At 39.1% G+C, this 15,676-nt stretch overlaps 1 protein-coding gene across 5 annotated transcripts in view; it reads left to right on the top strand.

Annotated features, from left to right (window-relative positions):
- TRPM1 (transient receptor potential cation channel subfamily M member 1) overlaps positions 1-15,676 on the top strand; it is a 122,986-nt gene that overhangs the window by 98,212 nt on the left and 9,098 nt on the right. For 4 of the 5 annotated variants that reach the window (XM_085070811.1, XM_085070812.1, XM_085070814.1 and 1 more), the window contains 10 exons: positions 1,130-1,270; positions 1,909-1,938; positions 4,931-5,220; positions 5,753-5,981; positions 6,712-6,834; positions 7,175-7,306; positions 9,262-9,390; positions 9,708-9,959; positions 10,517-10,709; positions 14,775-14,919. In XM_085070811.1, the coding sequence (XP_084926937.1) occupies positions 1,130-1,270; positions 1,909-1,938; positions 4,931-5,220; positions 5,753-5,981; positions 6,712-6,834; positions 7,175-7,306; positions 9,262-9,390; positions 9,708-9,959; positions 10,517-10,709; positions 14,775-14,919 (1,664 nt within the window). The remainder of the gene's footprint in view (positions 1-1,129; positions 1,271-1,908; positions 1,939-4,930; positions 5,221-5,752; positions 5,982-6,711; positions 6,835-7,174; positions 7,307-9,261; positions 9,391-9,707; positions 9,960-10,516; positions 10,710-14,774; positions 14,920-15,676) is intronic. The other variant, XM_085070815.1, reaches the window with a different exon arrangement.

Genomic DNA, 15,676 nt, shown 5'->3' with positions numbered 1-15,676 from the left:
CCATCAGCCCTACTTTTACCTGGGAAAAAAATCTGTTCTGTCCTAAATTTGTTATTCATTTCTTTCCATTATATGTAAATTATTCTTTCCATTATATGTAAATATGTAATGGTATCTGTGAATAGGGAAGGTCATTGTCATATTTGTCATATTTCCTCTCTTTGAGGTTTTGAAGCTTTTATTCAGTAAAATACAGCTGCATGAAATCGCCTGTATTTGTTTCTGCAAGGAAAACTCCCAGTTATTCCAGGGAGGTTCAGATGTGGGAATTATGCAGTACTGGGTTAATGTATAATTCATATTCATCTGGTTCATAGTTTAACACTTTCTCATTCAATGTTGTCACTTTGAGTGTTACTAATGTTCCTCTGCATTCTGCTGTCTGTCTGTCTCTCCTCTTTTTCATTGCATTTCCATGCTCCCTCCCTCAGCGGCAATCCCGGGGATTCAGTTGGGTTAACATGGAGGTGATGTGCTTCCTTAGGATGTAGTTGTTTCATCCTAGCAGCTGCTCAGTGGTGCTGTAGAATCAGTCATTGCTGTAGGATGTAGCTTGGACAATGAAGCACTGGGTTTTTTTCCAGTGGAGTCAGTACAATTATCCAGTTTTAGCTGTAACCACTGAAATTAGAGTTTGCCTTTTGCTTTGATTCTGGGCTGCACATTAAATATGGTCTGCTTTGTATTCTCAACTGTAGATAATATGATGAAATATAAGTTTCTGTTTAAAAAGTATGTAAAGTGTGAATATCAGGGATATTCACCATGAAATTGTTGTGCTTTTATACTGGATTAATGATAATGAGTGCAAAGTTTCCTAATTTCATCAATATAACCCTTGTAAACAAAGTAAACTTGTATGGACAGTGATATATGAGTAAATCAAAGGAAAATTTGTTCACAACTATGAATTCTGCTAACAACAAAACCAAAAAGCTATTACCCAAAAACTTGCATTATGTGAATCAGTTACCATTAATTTCATACAATGTTCAAAGACTAAACCCAGTGGCTGTAAATAATAGCCATGTGCCAATTTAACCATGACGTATATCTAGCCAGGCAATTTAATCTACGTCATATGTTCTTATCCTTAGTCCTTATTAAGTTGTGGGGTTTTTATTTGTAGGGAAATCTTCCACCAGATTATCATATCAGCCTAATAGATATTGGTCTTGTCCTGGAATATCTCATGGGTGGAGCCTATCGCTGCAACTATACTCGGAAAAGTTTTCGGACACTCTATAATAATTTATTTGGACCAAAGAGGGTAAGAATGAGTTCATTCTGAGTGTGGCCATTGTGCTGATGGTAAAAAAATAAGTAATACTCTGTTCATTTAAAATAAGTAATACTCTGTTCCTTTGTTTTTGTGAAACTCCACAAATTAAATTCTAAAGAAATGCTGCAAGGTAGAAGTTGCAACTCCAACAGTGAAGTTCTATAAGAAAGTTGTAAGATATCTGTGTTAAAGGACGTGAGGACACAAGAGGTGGAGACTACACTGATCTGGAGGAGAATTTCCTCCTATTCCAGTAGTTCACAATCCAAGTATTTCTAACTGTGGTGTGCTTAGAAGCACCTTAATTTTTTTTGAGCTTTTCTGACCGTGTGGTGATTTTAATTCTCAAAGCACTATTTATCAAATGATTCATTTAACTAACTCTTCATTCTGAATTAAAATCTTTAATTTGAGGGCAGTATATTTCCTAACCCGTTGCATTCCTGCAAATACAATTAAAATGAAGAGTAGCTAATTGCAGCACTATTGGTACAGTTATTCGTAACAGTAAGTTAAATAATAAATGCTGTACATTTGTAAATGAAAACGGGTTTGCTTGGTATTGTTTGGTCTTTCAATTTTTCCTCCCATCTAACTGATTTTCTTCTTTTTTTTTTAATATTCAGCCAAAAGCTCTTAAACTACTAGGTATGGAGGTAAGTTGGATTTACTTAAAATACTGGTTTTATCAAAATTTATCTTGGTACAGTTCTGTTCTTGCTCTTAGCTTTTTCATTTTTACTGTGACTAGCAGAAAATTTCAGCTAGGCAGGATATTCCATTTTGCAAACATTGTATGAAATACTCCTGACAATGTTTTTAAGGTTAGCATCTTTAGAACTGCCTAAAGCTCTGCTTAATGGTCTTCAGACAATTTTTGGGACTATTATGTAATAACATGCTTCATGTTGGAACACATTGTAGGTTTAATTATTCATTTGTATATATTAATGACATTGAAAAGAGAATGTAATCCAGCAGTGCTACTTGTGGCAAAATCTCCTTTAACCATGAAATAACAATTTCTGTGCTTGACGATGTTTTAGCATCAAGCTAAAAGATTGATCCACTTAACTGGAGTGAAAAAGCAAGGTGGTCAGATGCTTCCCACTGTAAAACATCCTTGCTACTGTGATGGCACCATGCTTTGTAAACAGTGAGGCTGATCCAGGATTTTGGGTCCAGCCCCTACTTAAATTGCTTGTGTGTCTGCAGAAATTTGTAATTGAGCAGAAACAAATCTGGGATGATGCCTAAAACCTCATTCTGTTTTGGAGGAAGTTGCTTTTGTTTCTGAAAAAAAAATCACCAGAGACCAGGAAAGCACTGACACTGAGAGGCAGGTGCATTTCTCTAGGAAGTGTGCTTTTATTACTGCTGTGACAGTGCTCAAACACAGCAGGTATCCATGCTGCTTGTGTTGTAGTTGATGTGAACCATACCCACACACAAATGCCCCTATTTCCCCAGGCACATAAGCAGGACTTTTTCTCTACAGAGAAAATCTGTAGAGAACCTCTGAAAGAGGTTATGTTTAATCTTGCTGATCAGCTTCCTGTTTTCTGCTGGCTCAAGGCCAAAAGCTCAGCCCCTCAGAGGTGCGACCCTTTTTGATCAGCATTGATCACAGGGCTTCTCCAAAAGCACATTTTGATTTTCCTATTTGTCCCGGGTTAATGATAAGACTCTCTCTCCTCCGAGAGCGAAGGGCCCCGACACCCCCTCCCCCACCCACAACAGAACCTCTTAGATGGAAGTGAAGAAAAAACTATTTATTTAACAAAACCACGCAGAGTGCCCTACAAGGCACAGGGGAAGGGGAAAAACAAGGTGAAAGGCAGTTATTCAACCTGATTAAAAAGTCCTTTTCTCAGACGCAGTCCCTCTCTTCCTCGCCCCCCACCCGGGGCCGACCCCAACCCCCCCCCCCGTCTCCGGGTGGCAAAGCAGATCGAAGAGAAGGGGTCCAAACGAGGAAAAAGAAGAAGAATGGAAAAAACGGGAACAGAGCTCACTCCGACCCCCGTCCAGCACACAGTCTCTGCCGGGCGACGAATCCTCCCCCGGAGCAAGGCTTGGAGAAAATGTTTTCAAAACAACCCGCGTTTCTCTCTGCGGCTGGGTGCAGTTAAAGAGACAGGACCACACATTTTTTTCTTTCTTGGGCATATAAGCCAACGATAGGGGATAAAGGATTATCATCAATCCAAGACACTATTTCTTTCAGTGAGGAATGTTTTATGTGGCACAAACTGAAGTGTTCTTTGTATTTGACAGCAGGTAGAACCCACTTCTTCTTCCAAGAGAAAGAAAAAGTTAAAAGAACATTTACATTTCTTTTGCTGAAGTGATCAGTAAATTGCTGTGACTTCGTGTGGTTGGGTTTTTTCCATTTACAATGTTAACAGCTCTAACCCAGGGAGTTTAGACTCCTCAGCACTTTCAATCCTACACAGGGTTTTGTTTTTATTTGATTTTCCTAGTGTGTAGAGGACTTAATTTTTGGTCCTCCATTTGAGATTTTATGTCCTGTGCTTCAGAGATAGTCAGTACTTCATGGTATTAATGACTCCTGAATTTTCCACAGAAGACAGAAGTCATCACTTATAGTTCTTAACACTGCTGAAGGAGAAGTACATGCTCAATTGCTGAGTTAAAGAGTCATCTTAACAAACCTGGGGTGGGAGGCTGAACTCTGAATTTGGATTTAAGTTCACATTATGTTGAAAAATAGTGCATTATGTTGCACTTGCTTGAACAAGAACTAATTTTGTAGAATAGCAATTGCTTTTACTTGCAATCCACTTCTGAGATTGGAGTCAAGGTCTACAGTGATGATATGCTCTGTCTACACTTACGTATGCAATGTTCTTCCTATGTTTTTTAAACCCTAATTTTCCCAATCATGGCTTTTCTCCCTTCAGGATCCTGCTTCATTGTCACTACTTCCCTTCAGTTACTTCCATGTTGGTTCCTGTAGTAATGGCCTATCCTCCCTTTCCCTTTAAGAAATGGGATACTTAATACCTTCCATGTGCACTGCATACATAAGAGGAGATTGCTTATTCCAAGGTGATGACTCCCTTTAGTGTCTTGCTGTTCTTAAGGGTGCTGTGTGCCTGTCTTTGCCTTTTGCATGTTGCCATGACCTGCTCGTCAGTCTGACAAGTGCTCTGATACCTGGAAGATGTGCAGCACTGCTCCGCATGGATGGACACACAGGGAATCAGAAATGACAGTGGAGCGTATCTGTAGGGAATTCAGCTTTGTTAGAGCCCCACTGACACCACAGAGGAATTAATTCAATATTAATTTGCTGCAGACCAACCTATGCTCTTCCCCATGCAGTAAAGATCTGTGTACAATGCATTTGAAGGGATGCTTTCAGTACCAAGGGGTTCTACTGCACTTTTCCAGGATGGGTGACTTGTAATTATGTGTTCAAGAAACACTGCCCTGAATAAAATCTGAGTCTGTGTGTGCTTGCCCAGTGCATGCTCTGTCCTTTTGCATTCATTGTTGCAAACAGCAAAACCAAATGAGAACTTCGAGTACTAATGTGTCCTCTCAGTACTTGTTCTGTGCATGGTGCTCTTGTCAGGTGAGCTATTAGAAACTGATGGGAATAATTTTAATTTTTCTTCCCAGGATGATGAGCCTCCCACCAAAGGGAAGAAGAAAAAGAAAAAGAAGGAGGAAGAGATTGATATTGATGTGGATGACCCGGAAGTCAGCCGCTTTCAGTACCCCTTTCATGAGCTGATGGTGTGGGCTGTGCTCATGAAACGGCAGAAGATGGCCCTCTTCCTTTGGCAACGAGGGGAGGAATCCATGGCCAAGGCACTTGTAGCTTGTAAACTGTACAAGTCTATGGCCCATGAGTCTTCTGAGAGTGAGCTGGTGGATGACATCTCCCAGGATCTGGACAACAACTCAAAGTTAGTAGAAGCAGAGCAGATTTTATATCTACTTGATACAAACTTGCTGAGAAGCTTTACTTTTAGTTAAGTACAATTCCTTTCTACAATGTAATTTCTCAGAATGCCATTTGGAGCCAATTGATCAACTGTAGACAGGGCAAAATGTGGTCTTGGAATCTCAAGGCAATACTAGCAAGGAGAAGACTTGCATTTTTTCTGACAGAATGCATTCTTTCTTCAGCTTCTCTCTGTAAAGCTGGCTAGTTTTATTTCACAAAGTTATTTTCATAATTCAATGATTTAACTCACAAAATTAAGGAGTATCTGATGATACATCTAAACTGCCTTTAAGATATTACTGGTCTAAGTGAATTCCCTCTGTTCACTCACAATTTGTTAGGAACTTCTGTAGACTGTCCCAAATCAAGCTTGAGATCAGTTGTTCTCATCACTATATATATACGTGGCTGAATGCAATGCCCTGTGAACAGAGTTAAAAGCAAACTGATTTCTAAGTCAAACTTCACTGGTCTTATTTTGCATTTTGCAGAGATTTTGGCCAGCTGGCTGTTGAACTCTTGGATCAGTCCTATAAACATGATGAGCAGATTGCCATGAAACTGCTGACCTATGAACTGAAAAACTGGAGTAATTCTACCTGCCTGAAGCTGGCTGTGGCAGCTAAACACAGGGACTTCATTGCTCACACCTGCAGCCAGATGCTCCTGACAGACATGTGGATGGGGCGACTACGCATGCGGAAAAACCCTGGCCTTAAGGTATCCCTGTTGGGCACCATTTCCTGAGAGAGTTTGTTGCATGGAGCATTTTGTCATACATAGTGTTTGCATAGAAAAAATGGCTTACTTAGAGATGTTTTAAGAACATATCTGTTTCAAAGCTGATTTCTTTTGTTTCCAAATTCAGGATATCTAAGGAACATTACGCCATGACAAAGGAAAATGTAACTCCATAAAAGACTTAACATGATTGGAATCTGAGAGAGAAGTTGTGGCTTTCAATAAAGCATGAGATTTGTTAATTGAGAACATACTCCTTCTATTAAAAATTAGTTGAATACAAGGAAAAATATCTCCATTAGGGGTCTGTGCAATGGGAATCTAAATAAAATAAACCAGATGTGGACACGTGCTTCTTATATTGCTTCATATCCTACCAGAAGACACAGTTGAGACTCAGTGTTGAAAAAAGTGAAATCTGTGCAATTGCATTGTGTGAAACCATGTGATTTTTATTTCATGCTTCTGTAATTTGGAGCACAATTTCTTAATTGCAGAGTGTTTGTGGGGTTGGGAGGATTTCCAGGATGCCATGTTTCATGCAGTACCTTATTGCCAATGCTTCATAAGTATTTACTAATTTTTTTAGGCTTGAGGATGGCAGAATATCTTGAATACTTTGCAAAAGAAAATTTTGCTTATGGGACTTATCTTGCTATAAAATTTGTAACGTAAATGAATATTAAGCTGAATTCTTTCTTGTTTACAGGTTATAATGGGAATTCTCTTCCCTCCCACCATCCTTTTCCTAGAGTATCGGAGTTATGATGACTATTCCTACCAGACATCAAAAGAAAATGAGGAAGGCAAAGAAAAGGAGGAGGAAAATGCGGTTAGTAATGGAGATTATTAGAAAGTTCTAATATCTCCAGAGTGCTCATTTTTCTGACCTTTCTGATTATGCTGTAGCTCACTCAGGTTAAAATCTCAACTGTTCATGTGGGATAAAATCAGTGAAGAGTTTTGGCAGTGTATAGACTGGATTCTCAGGGCACATGAAGTGTCTGCGTAGTTCCACAGATTTACAGAGTTCTATTTCTGTACTTTTAAAAAGAGGTCTGTTGCTCAGGTGAATCCCTGCTTAGTTAACAGTTGGCTGGGTTTGTGGTTGAAGAAAAGCTACTATTTTTACTGCTGAATATTGATGAAATCTGACAACTTTGGTTTTCCAGGATGCAAATGCAGATACAGGCTCTCGAAAAGGGGATGAAGAGAATGGAAAGAAAAAACAAAAGAGCCTTCCAATTGGAACAAAGATCTATGAATTCTATAATGCACCTATTGTCAAATTTTGGTTCTACACAGTAAGTTACAATGATTAAACTGATGGGGATGGGTTTTCTCACACCTGTGAAACTGAAAGGATTCCAATGTAAAAGTAAAAACCATGTAATAAATAAATATTTTACCGTCTTTCATGGAATCTGATGAGTAAAGCACTCCCTTTATTCAGAGAAAAATGCACAGACAGTGAAACAGAATGAATAACTGAAGCTTATGCTGTCAGCCTCTAAAGCTCCTACGTGCTTTGAAGGAGGCTCTGTGTGGCTGATCATGCACCAAACTAAGTGCAAGCTTCACAATCCAGTCACTCTATCCAAAGCAGGCTGGATTCTCTTGCTTTCTAAAAGTCCTGCATTGAAATGTCCTTTAGGACCCAAGAAGTAACCCCACAGTATCTGTGTTTGCCATTTGCCCTGTTGCTCAGATGGGTACAGCCTAGATGGAAGCAGAGATCCCAGTCTGCTTAAGACTTCATAGTACTTTCATTAAAATAATTAAAAGCAATCTAAACTAAAATACTTATTTTTGACATGCGTCTGATTTTCTGTTTATTGCGTCAGGAATTATCTGGTGTTAAATGGTTATAATAAAACAGAACATGTATTCATGCTACTGCTCAAAAATTTTGTGTGTGACCTGTAAAAAGGATAGTGGTTTCTTTTTTGTTCAAAATTAGGATGCCTGATACCTAGTAGGTCATAATAATATGTAGGTTTTTAGTTTTAGCACATTTTAATCACAGAAGACTATATTGACCCCTTTCTGCTGCCTGTATTAATAATTTAAAAGCAAAATTCTTACTTAATTTCAAAGAAAAGTGTTCAACATGGTTTTACAGTGCAAAGAAATTACACTTTAGTAGACTAAAAAAGCCCCAGGCACAAAGGGTCTGGTTTAGAGTGCTTTAGAATTTCTGTTTTGCTTCTTTCAACAAATGAGATAATTCAGCTGTCTGGATCATATGTTCCACAACATCTGTGATTCCTTTAGCTGCCTGAGGCCTGTGGCTGTGCCAGTGTGGAGGCCATTGCAGCAGGCCTGCTTCCTGCAGAGAAGGAAATATTTTCCCTTATGCAAGAAGGGTCTTCAGCAGCTGAATATTTCACGCTTAGCCTTAACACACAGGTTCATATGAATGTCCTAATTAGCAAAACTATTAGGGAAATGAGCAAAGGGGGCTTTGCTTTCATGTATTATCAGGCCCCTCAGCTAAGAGGATTTGAGTGCCTTCTGTCTGGTGTTTCTTCCCTGGTGATACAGCCTTGCTTGCTCTTACTGAGTTAAGCTTCAGAAGAAACTTTCTCCTGAGACTGGGAGCTACTTACAGTAACCAAAACACCTGAAAATCTATTGCCCATGTAGATGGGTTTAAGTAGCAAGTATAGGAAGAGGGACTGGTAAATGAAGTTTGTATGCCTCTGGCTGCAGATGAGGAGTGTATTCTGCCTAGGTGGTCACAACCACATCATTACAGAGTGGAGAAAGCAACTGGCCTGGGTGGCTCTTTATTTTCCCTACCCCTCCAGGCAGGTGCTGCTCACAGCTTTGCCTCCCTGTTCTGCCTTACATCTGCCTTGAGATGGTGGGCAAACATTTCACACTGACTATTCCGTTCTTTAGAAAACTCCTTTTTCTCCCTGAAATATCTTTTTGTTTGCTATTGTTTTGCTTCTGGGTTTTTTCCCTGCAAAGTCATTGAATCCTTTTTGATTTCTTAACTCTGGATTTCCGAGGTCTCCGAATTTTTTAGTTTGGTTGGTCACCAAAGGCTGCTGTGTGGCTTGGAGACACCAACACCACCAGTTTGACATTTACACCAGTGGCTATAGAAAACTGAGGACTTTGTAAGGGAAATTAGTGGAGACTGATTTTTTGTGTGTGCGTAAGTCATCTCAATTGAATACTGCCTAACTGTGGAAGGATTGTGGGATCTGTCATCTAAAGTCCATAAAGAATTTTTTTTTTTTTCGGCTAGATATCATACCTTGGTTACTTGATGTTATTTAATTACATCATCTTGGTGCGGATGGAACGGTGGCCATCAATCCAGGAATGGATTGTCATCTCCTACATTGTGACATTGGCTTTGGAGAAAGTCAGAGAGGTAAAGTCTGACCATACCAACATCTCATAATCCTTAAAATGAAGCTCCCTCTTAGAGATTATAATGGCATGGACTTGTGCACAGGGTTGAGAAGCCATACAGGAGAGAGGAGTCTCATATTCTAAAATACACTAATAACTAAAAATTATTCTTGCTTGACACCAATTGTGCTGACAGTGGAGGGGGCTTCAGACACTTATTGACTATTACAAGATTTGTTTTTTTCTGACCATTACTTCAAAAATGTAATTTGGAGGGGTTTTTAATTATTTCTTCATTGTATGTTTGTTTGTTTATTTGTTTGACTTTTATTTCAGATTCTGATGTCAGAGCCTGGCAAGCTGAGCCAAAAAATCAAAGTTTGGCTCCAGGAATACTGGAATATTACTGACCTGGTGGCTATTTCAGTGTTTATCATAGGAGCAATTCTTCGCCTGCAGAGCCAGCCTTACATGGGTTATGGAAGAGTGATTTACTGCGTAGATATCATTTTCTGGTACATTAGAGTACTAGATATCTTTGGTGTGAACAAATATCTGGGACCTTACGTCATGATGATTGGAAAGATGGTTAGTGCCTAAATTGCTATAAATTATGTCTTTAAGAACTCCATAGGAAGTTAAATTCCATTCTGGTTTAAAAAGAAGTTTTCCATTGAGTAGGACTCTGAATAAAGCCTGTGGAAAGTTGCCATATGAATTTCACACACACACACACAAGATGTTGTACTCATGCAATAACAGATTGCAGATACACCAGGATCATCCATAAAACCATAAAAGCTGTGTACAGGAGATGGTACAGCAATGATTGTATCATTCTTTGCAACCACAGAGAAGGTCTGTGCTAAAAGCACAGCATAGTATATTTGATGCAAAGGTGAACAGGGATAGCAAAGATTTTAGCATTTTAATAATTTTAAATATAGTCTGGTATTCCTGTAAGTAGCTACTTTTTCTGTATTTGTATGTATGCTTAATTCGTGAGCAGTACTTAAAGAATGATGTCAAGATTCTCCTCTGCTATTTTCTTACTTGCCTGTGATATACATGCTGGCACACAGACCTGCTGGTGCCACTGTGCTGCCTGGTGGTGCTGAGAGGCTCTTTGTGGTCTCTCCATGCAGATGATTGACATGCTGTACTTCGTGGTCATCATGCTGGTGGTTCTGATGAGCTTTGGAGTGGCCCGGCAGGCCATCCTGCACCCGGACGAGGAGCCCTCCTGGAGGTTGGCTCGCAACATCTTCTACATGCCCTACTGGATGATCTACGGAGAGGTGTTCGCTGACCAGATAGACCGTAAGAGTAGAATTCATAGTAAGAGTCTGTTTCCTGTTTCTGAGGCAGATGATCAGATCCAAATTAAAGACTGTTTTTAATTTGGAAGTAGTGTTTTCGCTTTATGATTGTATTGTTGTTGTTTTCTTGTGGCAGACCTGAGACTGAACAATTTTCTGCACCCCACCTGCATGTCTGCTCTCTTGGTTTATATTAAAATTCAGATCACACAGAAGGTGATGTAGTCTGGAATATTCTCCTGTCCAAGAGTGTGGCAGTGTTAAGTGCTCTGTTTACTTGCAGGGATCAACAGATCATTCTGAAATGTTCTTTTCATTCAAAGGTTTACTAAGAGTCAGTTCTAACAGAAGAAGAAGAAAAAAAAATCCCTTATGCAGGAGGTTAAAATACACATATCCTTTCATCTCCAGCTCACAGGCAATGAGCTCATACAATTTTACTCCCAATCATACATCTGTCTGCTTCAGAAACATTTCCATTTCATGAATCACTCATGTTGTTCTCTTCTACACCTATGGGAAAACAAAACAAAAAAAGCAAACTCCGCCTGATTAGTTTTGGATGTAAAAATAGCCTTTCTCATAGAAAACCTGCCTAGTTTAAAAAAAATAGCTGTCAGTATTTTAAAGGAGATGGAAACTGTCCTGTTACTGCTAATTTTGTGCTAATATTTAAAATCTGTAGGACAGTCCAATGTGCAACTGGCCTCCTCTAGTGTGTATCATGTAGCTTGCACTTTACCTGAAATAGTACAAGCTGCTGTTTCAGCTTTGCCTAGGTTATTTCAGTCACCTGCATATACTGACAGGGAAGTGGAAGCCTAACGAACCAGGAGGTCTAAGCTCAGAAACCATATAGATTCATCATCTTGAGAAGCTTTTATACCAAATGTCATTAAAGTGTACCATAGTTGTTTAGAAAGGAATAAAGTGTCATTAATCTGTTTCTAAACAATGTACAATCAGATGAACTTTGTTTTCCTAATGAATGCTTGTTTCATTAATGTAACTTAGGGCACAGTAAGTTAGTCTTGACAAATGAAAGGTCAAGCCAGTCATCTACTAGCTGATACTGCAGTTTTGGTGCACATGAGAGATCCTGAGCTTATCCTGGTTCACAAGTGAGACAATTCTCCCATGGAGAGGAAGTGACTGTAATGGGCTATCCCTTATCTCACTATGTGCATTCAAATCCTACTTCAGTTTGAATAAAGAATGTTTGCCAATGTAGACAGTTTGATTTCCTTATGAATCAAAACTCACACCTTGTCAGCCATCTCTTCAGTGTAAGTGGTGTCCCAGGCTTTTCTCATGCTTCCAGTCATTTACCAGTTATATACTCAGCATGCTTTGAATTAGAAATCTTTCTTCAGTAGTGCAAAGAATTTGGGGGACAAAAGGTACAGGCTTTCTGGTTGTACAAGTTCAGCTACTTGCTCCTTCCCAGGTCAGAAGCTTTGCTGTGTCAGTAGCCTAAGCATAAACTAACTTGGAAATGTGTGGGTTTGTGTTGTTTTAATATTAAAATAATTTTGGCTATGCAAGGCATTCTTTACACTGCCTTACAGTTGTTGTGTACATTTCTCCTGTGTAGAAGTCTATGGACTGACTCCTGAAGATCTTTTTGCTTTCAATAAGAAATGTTCACTCTTCTCTGTCCATGGTTCTCTGTAAACACACCACAAAGCAGCCTCAGAAGTCACTGGGGAGTGATGGCTATGGGCAGTCTAATGTGACTCTAACTCAGGTGCTAATGGCTGGTTTTGGCAAGGCCCAGGGGTTTAAACAATTTATGGAAGAAGTACTATGTCAAATTTTTCCTCTGAAAGAAGGTAGTTGGACTTTGTCAGTAGCTTTCTCTGAGGATAGAGTGTCATCTAAAGATGAAGATCACAAGTCACAGAATGTGCTGCTGTTGGAGGACACTTTTGGTGCCAGTCATCCAGTTGAACTTTCCTGCTCAAAACTGGATAAATTAGATTTATCAGAGATTTCTTAGGGACTGTTTAGTCAGGTTTTCAGTATCTTGAAAGATGAAGACTGTGCATCCTCTCTGGAGAAGCTGGTTTAAAAGGAATTTCCCATATTTCCACCTTTCCCACTGCTTCTTCTCCTTTCACTGAGAAGATTCTGGCTCTGTGTTCTTTTCTCCTTCACAGCATCAGGTATTTATAACATTGGTAAGATCTCCTTGACCTTCTCCAGACTAAACTAACCCAACTTTCTCAGTCTTGTCTCGTTTATCAGATAGTCCAATCACCTTAATAATCTCTGTGGCCCCTGACTGGAGTATTCTGGTATGTCCATGCCTGATTTCTGTAGGGGAACTCAGACCCAGACACACAAGTCCAGGTGTGGTTTCACCGGAGCTGAGTGGAGGGGAATAATTACCTCCCTTAATTTGCTGTAACACTTTTCCTAATGCACCCCAGGAAGCTCTTGTGGGGTTCACTCTGTTTAGAAGATGTGCATGAGCAAGAAGTTACCAGTATCTAGTACTCAACAGCACCATATACTTAAATAATAGAGAAGCCTGGTTGAATTTCCTTCAATAGTGTGATTTTTCTTACAACCAGCATTTAGGAATTGGCGAATTTAGGAATGCAGACTGGTAGTCAAAATGGCCATTAATGTTACTGATGTTATTACAGTGTACAATAACATGCCTATTAATGGAAACATAGCTATTCAGAAGAAACAGCTGACACATTGAAAGCCAGGGTGGTTAAAAAAAAAAAAGAGGAGAAAACGTTTCCATAATAGCTAAAAGAATTATTTTTATGGGATAATTTTGAGTGCTTCGTGTTCGTGGTGGCAACCAGTTTTATTTACTTGCTAGAAATATCATGTCTATTTAAATGATCATCTGCCAGAAGCATTTTGTGATATATTATTGTCATTAGTTTGCTGCCATATGTAACAGTTGGGGAAAACAGTATGAAAAGGAAATTGCAGAATGCAGTGCATTTTTAACAAAGACGTTTTTTCTAAGCATGTGTCTTTACTGTTCTGACATTTGAGTTGCTTATCTTTTCTTGGCAGTAGAACTGTATTTCCAATAATCTTTTTTTGGTTTCTGTTTCTTTATCATTCTATTGTTTTCTTTTTTGTCTCCCTGCCTCCTTTTCTATTCTGTTCCTTTGGAATGATGTTCAGTCTATGCCATGGAAATCAATCGTAAGTCTCTGTGGAGAGCTGATTATCTCATTTAGCTGAATATGTTCATAAATCTCTTCCTTGAATAGTTACTCATATTCTAATTACAGCACACATCCAATATTCAGGGGTGAATCTTGCTTTTCTACTGTAATTGTTTCATTTGAAAATAAGCAGAAGGAAAATATTCTATTTTAATACAAAATGCAGATCAGAAGTTTTAATTGAGCTTAAGTGGTTGCTGAGACCTGTTTCTAGTACACCAATAGTAAAATAATTGGGGTTTTTACATTATGATGCATAAGTGGTATTGTATAACTAATTCCCTTTGATTACCTAGATAAAATATTGCTGTGGTTTTGGCAGTAATTTCATTGGTCGCTTTGAATAAAATTAGGATTTGCTTAATTTTGCTGCTATACCTTCCTTAGGAAAACCAGGAAAAAATGTAGGCATAGGTGTAAACCCCCAGTGAAGCTGGTCAGGGTCATTAAAGGCGTCTTCAATACACAGGGCCCCCATAAAGATTGAATTTACACTCAGCAATCTGGCACTATTAAGGCAATCCGTTTATATCTTTGGCAAGGTATGCACACAGGCCTGGTTAAAGAACTTGGTTTTAATTCCACTATTAATATGTATGTATACACATTAAGATCTTGTCTTAGACTATTACTGTGAGAGAAAGAAAATCCATGGGATGTGAATAGAAAGCCACACCATACAGTAAAGAGTTGCCTCTCTGTTCACTAATGTGGGAAATGTAGTTAAAAGCAGAATTTTAAGTAGAAATTATACATACTCGGTCCTGGAAATAAACTGACAAAATTTGGCAACATTTATGCCTGTGTCATGATTAAATAAATATGAATGGTGTTTTTTAGTATCAGACAATTTGTGAAAAATACCTTTCCTGTTTTTCCTTCAGCTCCTTGTGGGGACAATCTCTATGATGATGATGGTAAACGCCTCCCTCCGTGCATCCCAGGGGCCTGGCTCACTCCTGCTATTATGGCCTGTTACCTTTTGGTTGCAAATATCCTGTTGGTAAACCTGCTGATTGCTGTCTTCAAGTACGTAAATGATCATACATCTTTGTCTTATTGTCAAAATAATGTTTCTGTGAGAATCCATCAACTGATTTTGCAAGGGTTTGCATTCACACTTAGAGTCTCATTACTCTGTGGATGTGACTTGGCAAATACTGGAAACTCTGGCCTGGAGAAGAGTGAGGAAAGGAGGCTTTGAATTTGCCAGTGATTGAAACGATGTATGTGAAAGAACCTGGCTACTTCCAGTTATTACTAATGGATCATGACAGGCCTCAAGGTTGCTCTGGAAAGATGAGAAATAGGACCCATGAAACCTGGCACATGCCTGACAGAAACCTGTGTAGCCCCTGGCAGTCACAGCAGAACAAAACTGAACATCAAAAGCAGGAGGCATTCCCACTACATCATCTGGCTTCTTCTTTTTTCTTCTTGTTTTGTTTTCCATTTAGAAAAAGAAATTAGGGCCTTGCGAGTACTTTCACTACCCAAAAAAATAGTCTGTATTGCCTTGAACCAACAGGAAGGATGTCTATGTGTTGCCAAGGTCTGTGGCCTATCCAAGCAGCATGCAGTATGCACACATCTGTATTTGGACTTATCTGGAGTAAAATTAAATAAATTTCTGCTACTTGTTCTTCCTACCTGCACTTAGCTTGCATGCTTTTCCTCTCCTGATGTAGGGATTCACAAAAAAAAAAAAAGAATAACTACTTGCTGGCAATACTTTCTGAACAGAGCACCTGAGAAAAGCAGGTGATTCATTTTTGTTGCCTTCAAA

The sequence above is a fragment of the Lichenostomus cassidix genome, chromosome 10 (assembly GCF_008360975.1).
Source record: "Lichenostomus cassidix isolate B80296 chromosome 10, HeHo_3.0, whole genome shotgun sequence".
Classification (NCBI taxonomy): Eukaryota; Metazoa; Chordata; class Aves; order Passeriformes; family Meliphagidae; genus Lichenostomus; species Lichenostomus cassidix.
The sequence above is the reverse complement of the archived record's forward strand: the minus strand, read 5'-3'. Positions and strand labels throughout refer to the sequence as shown.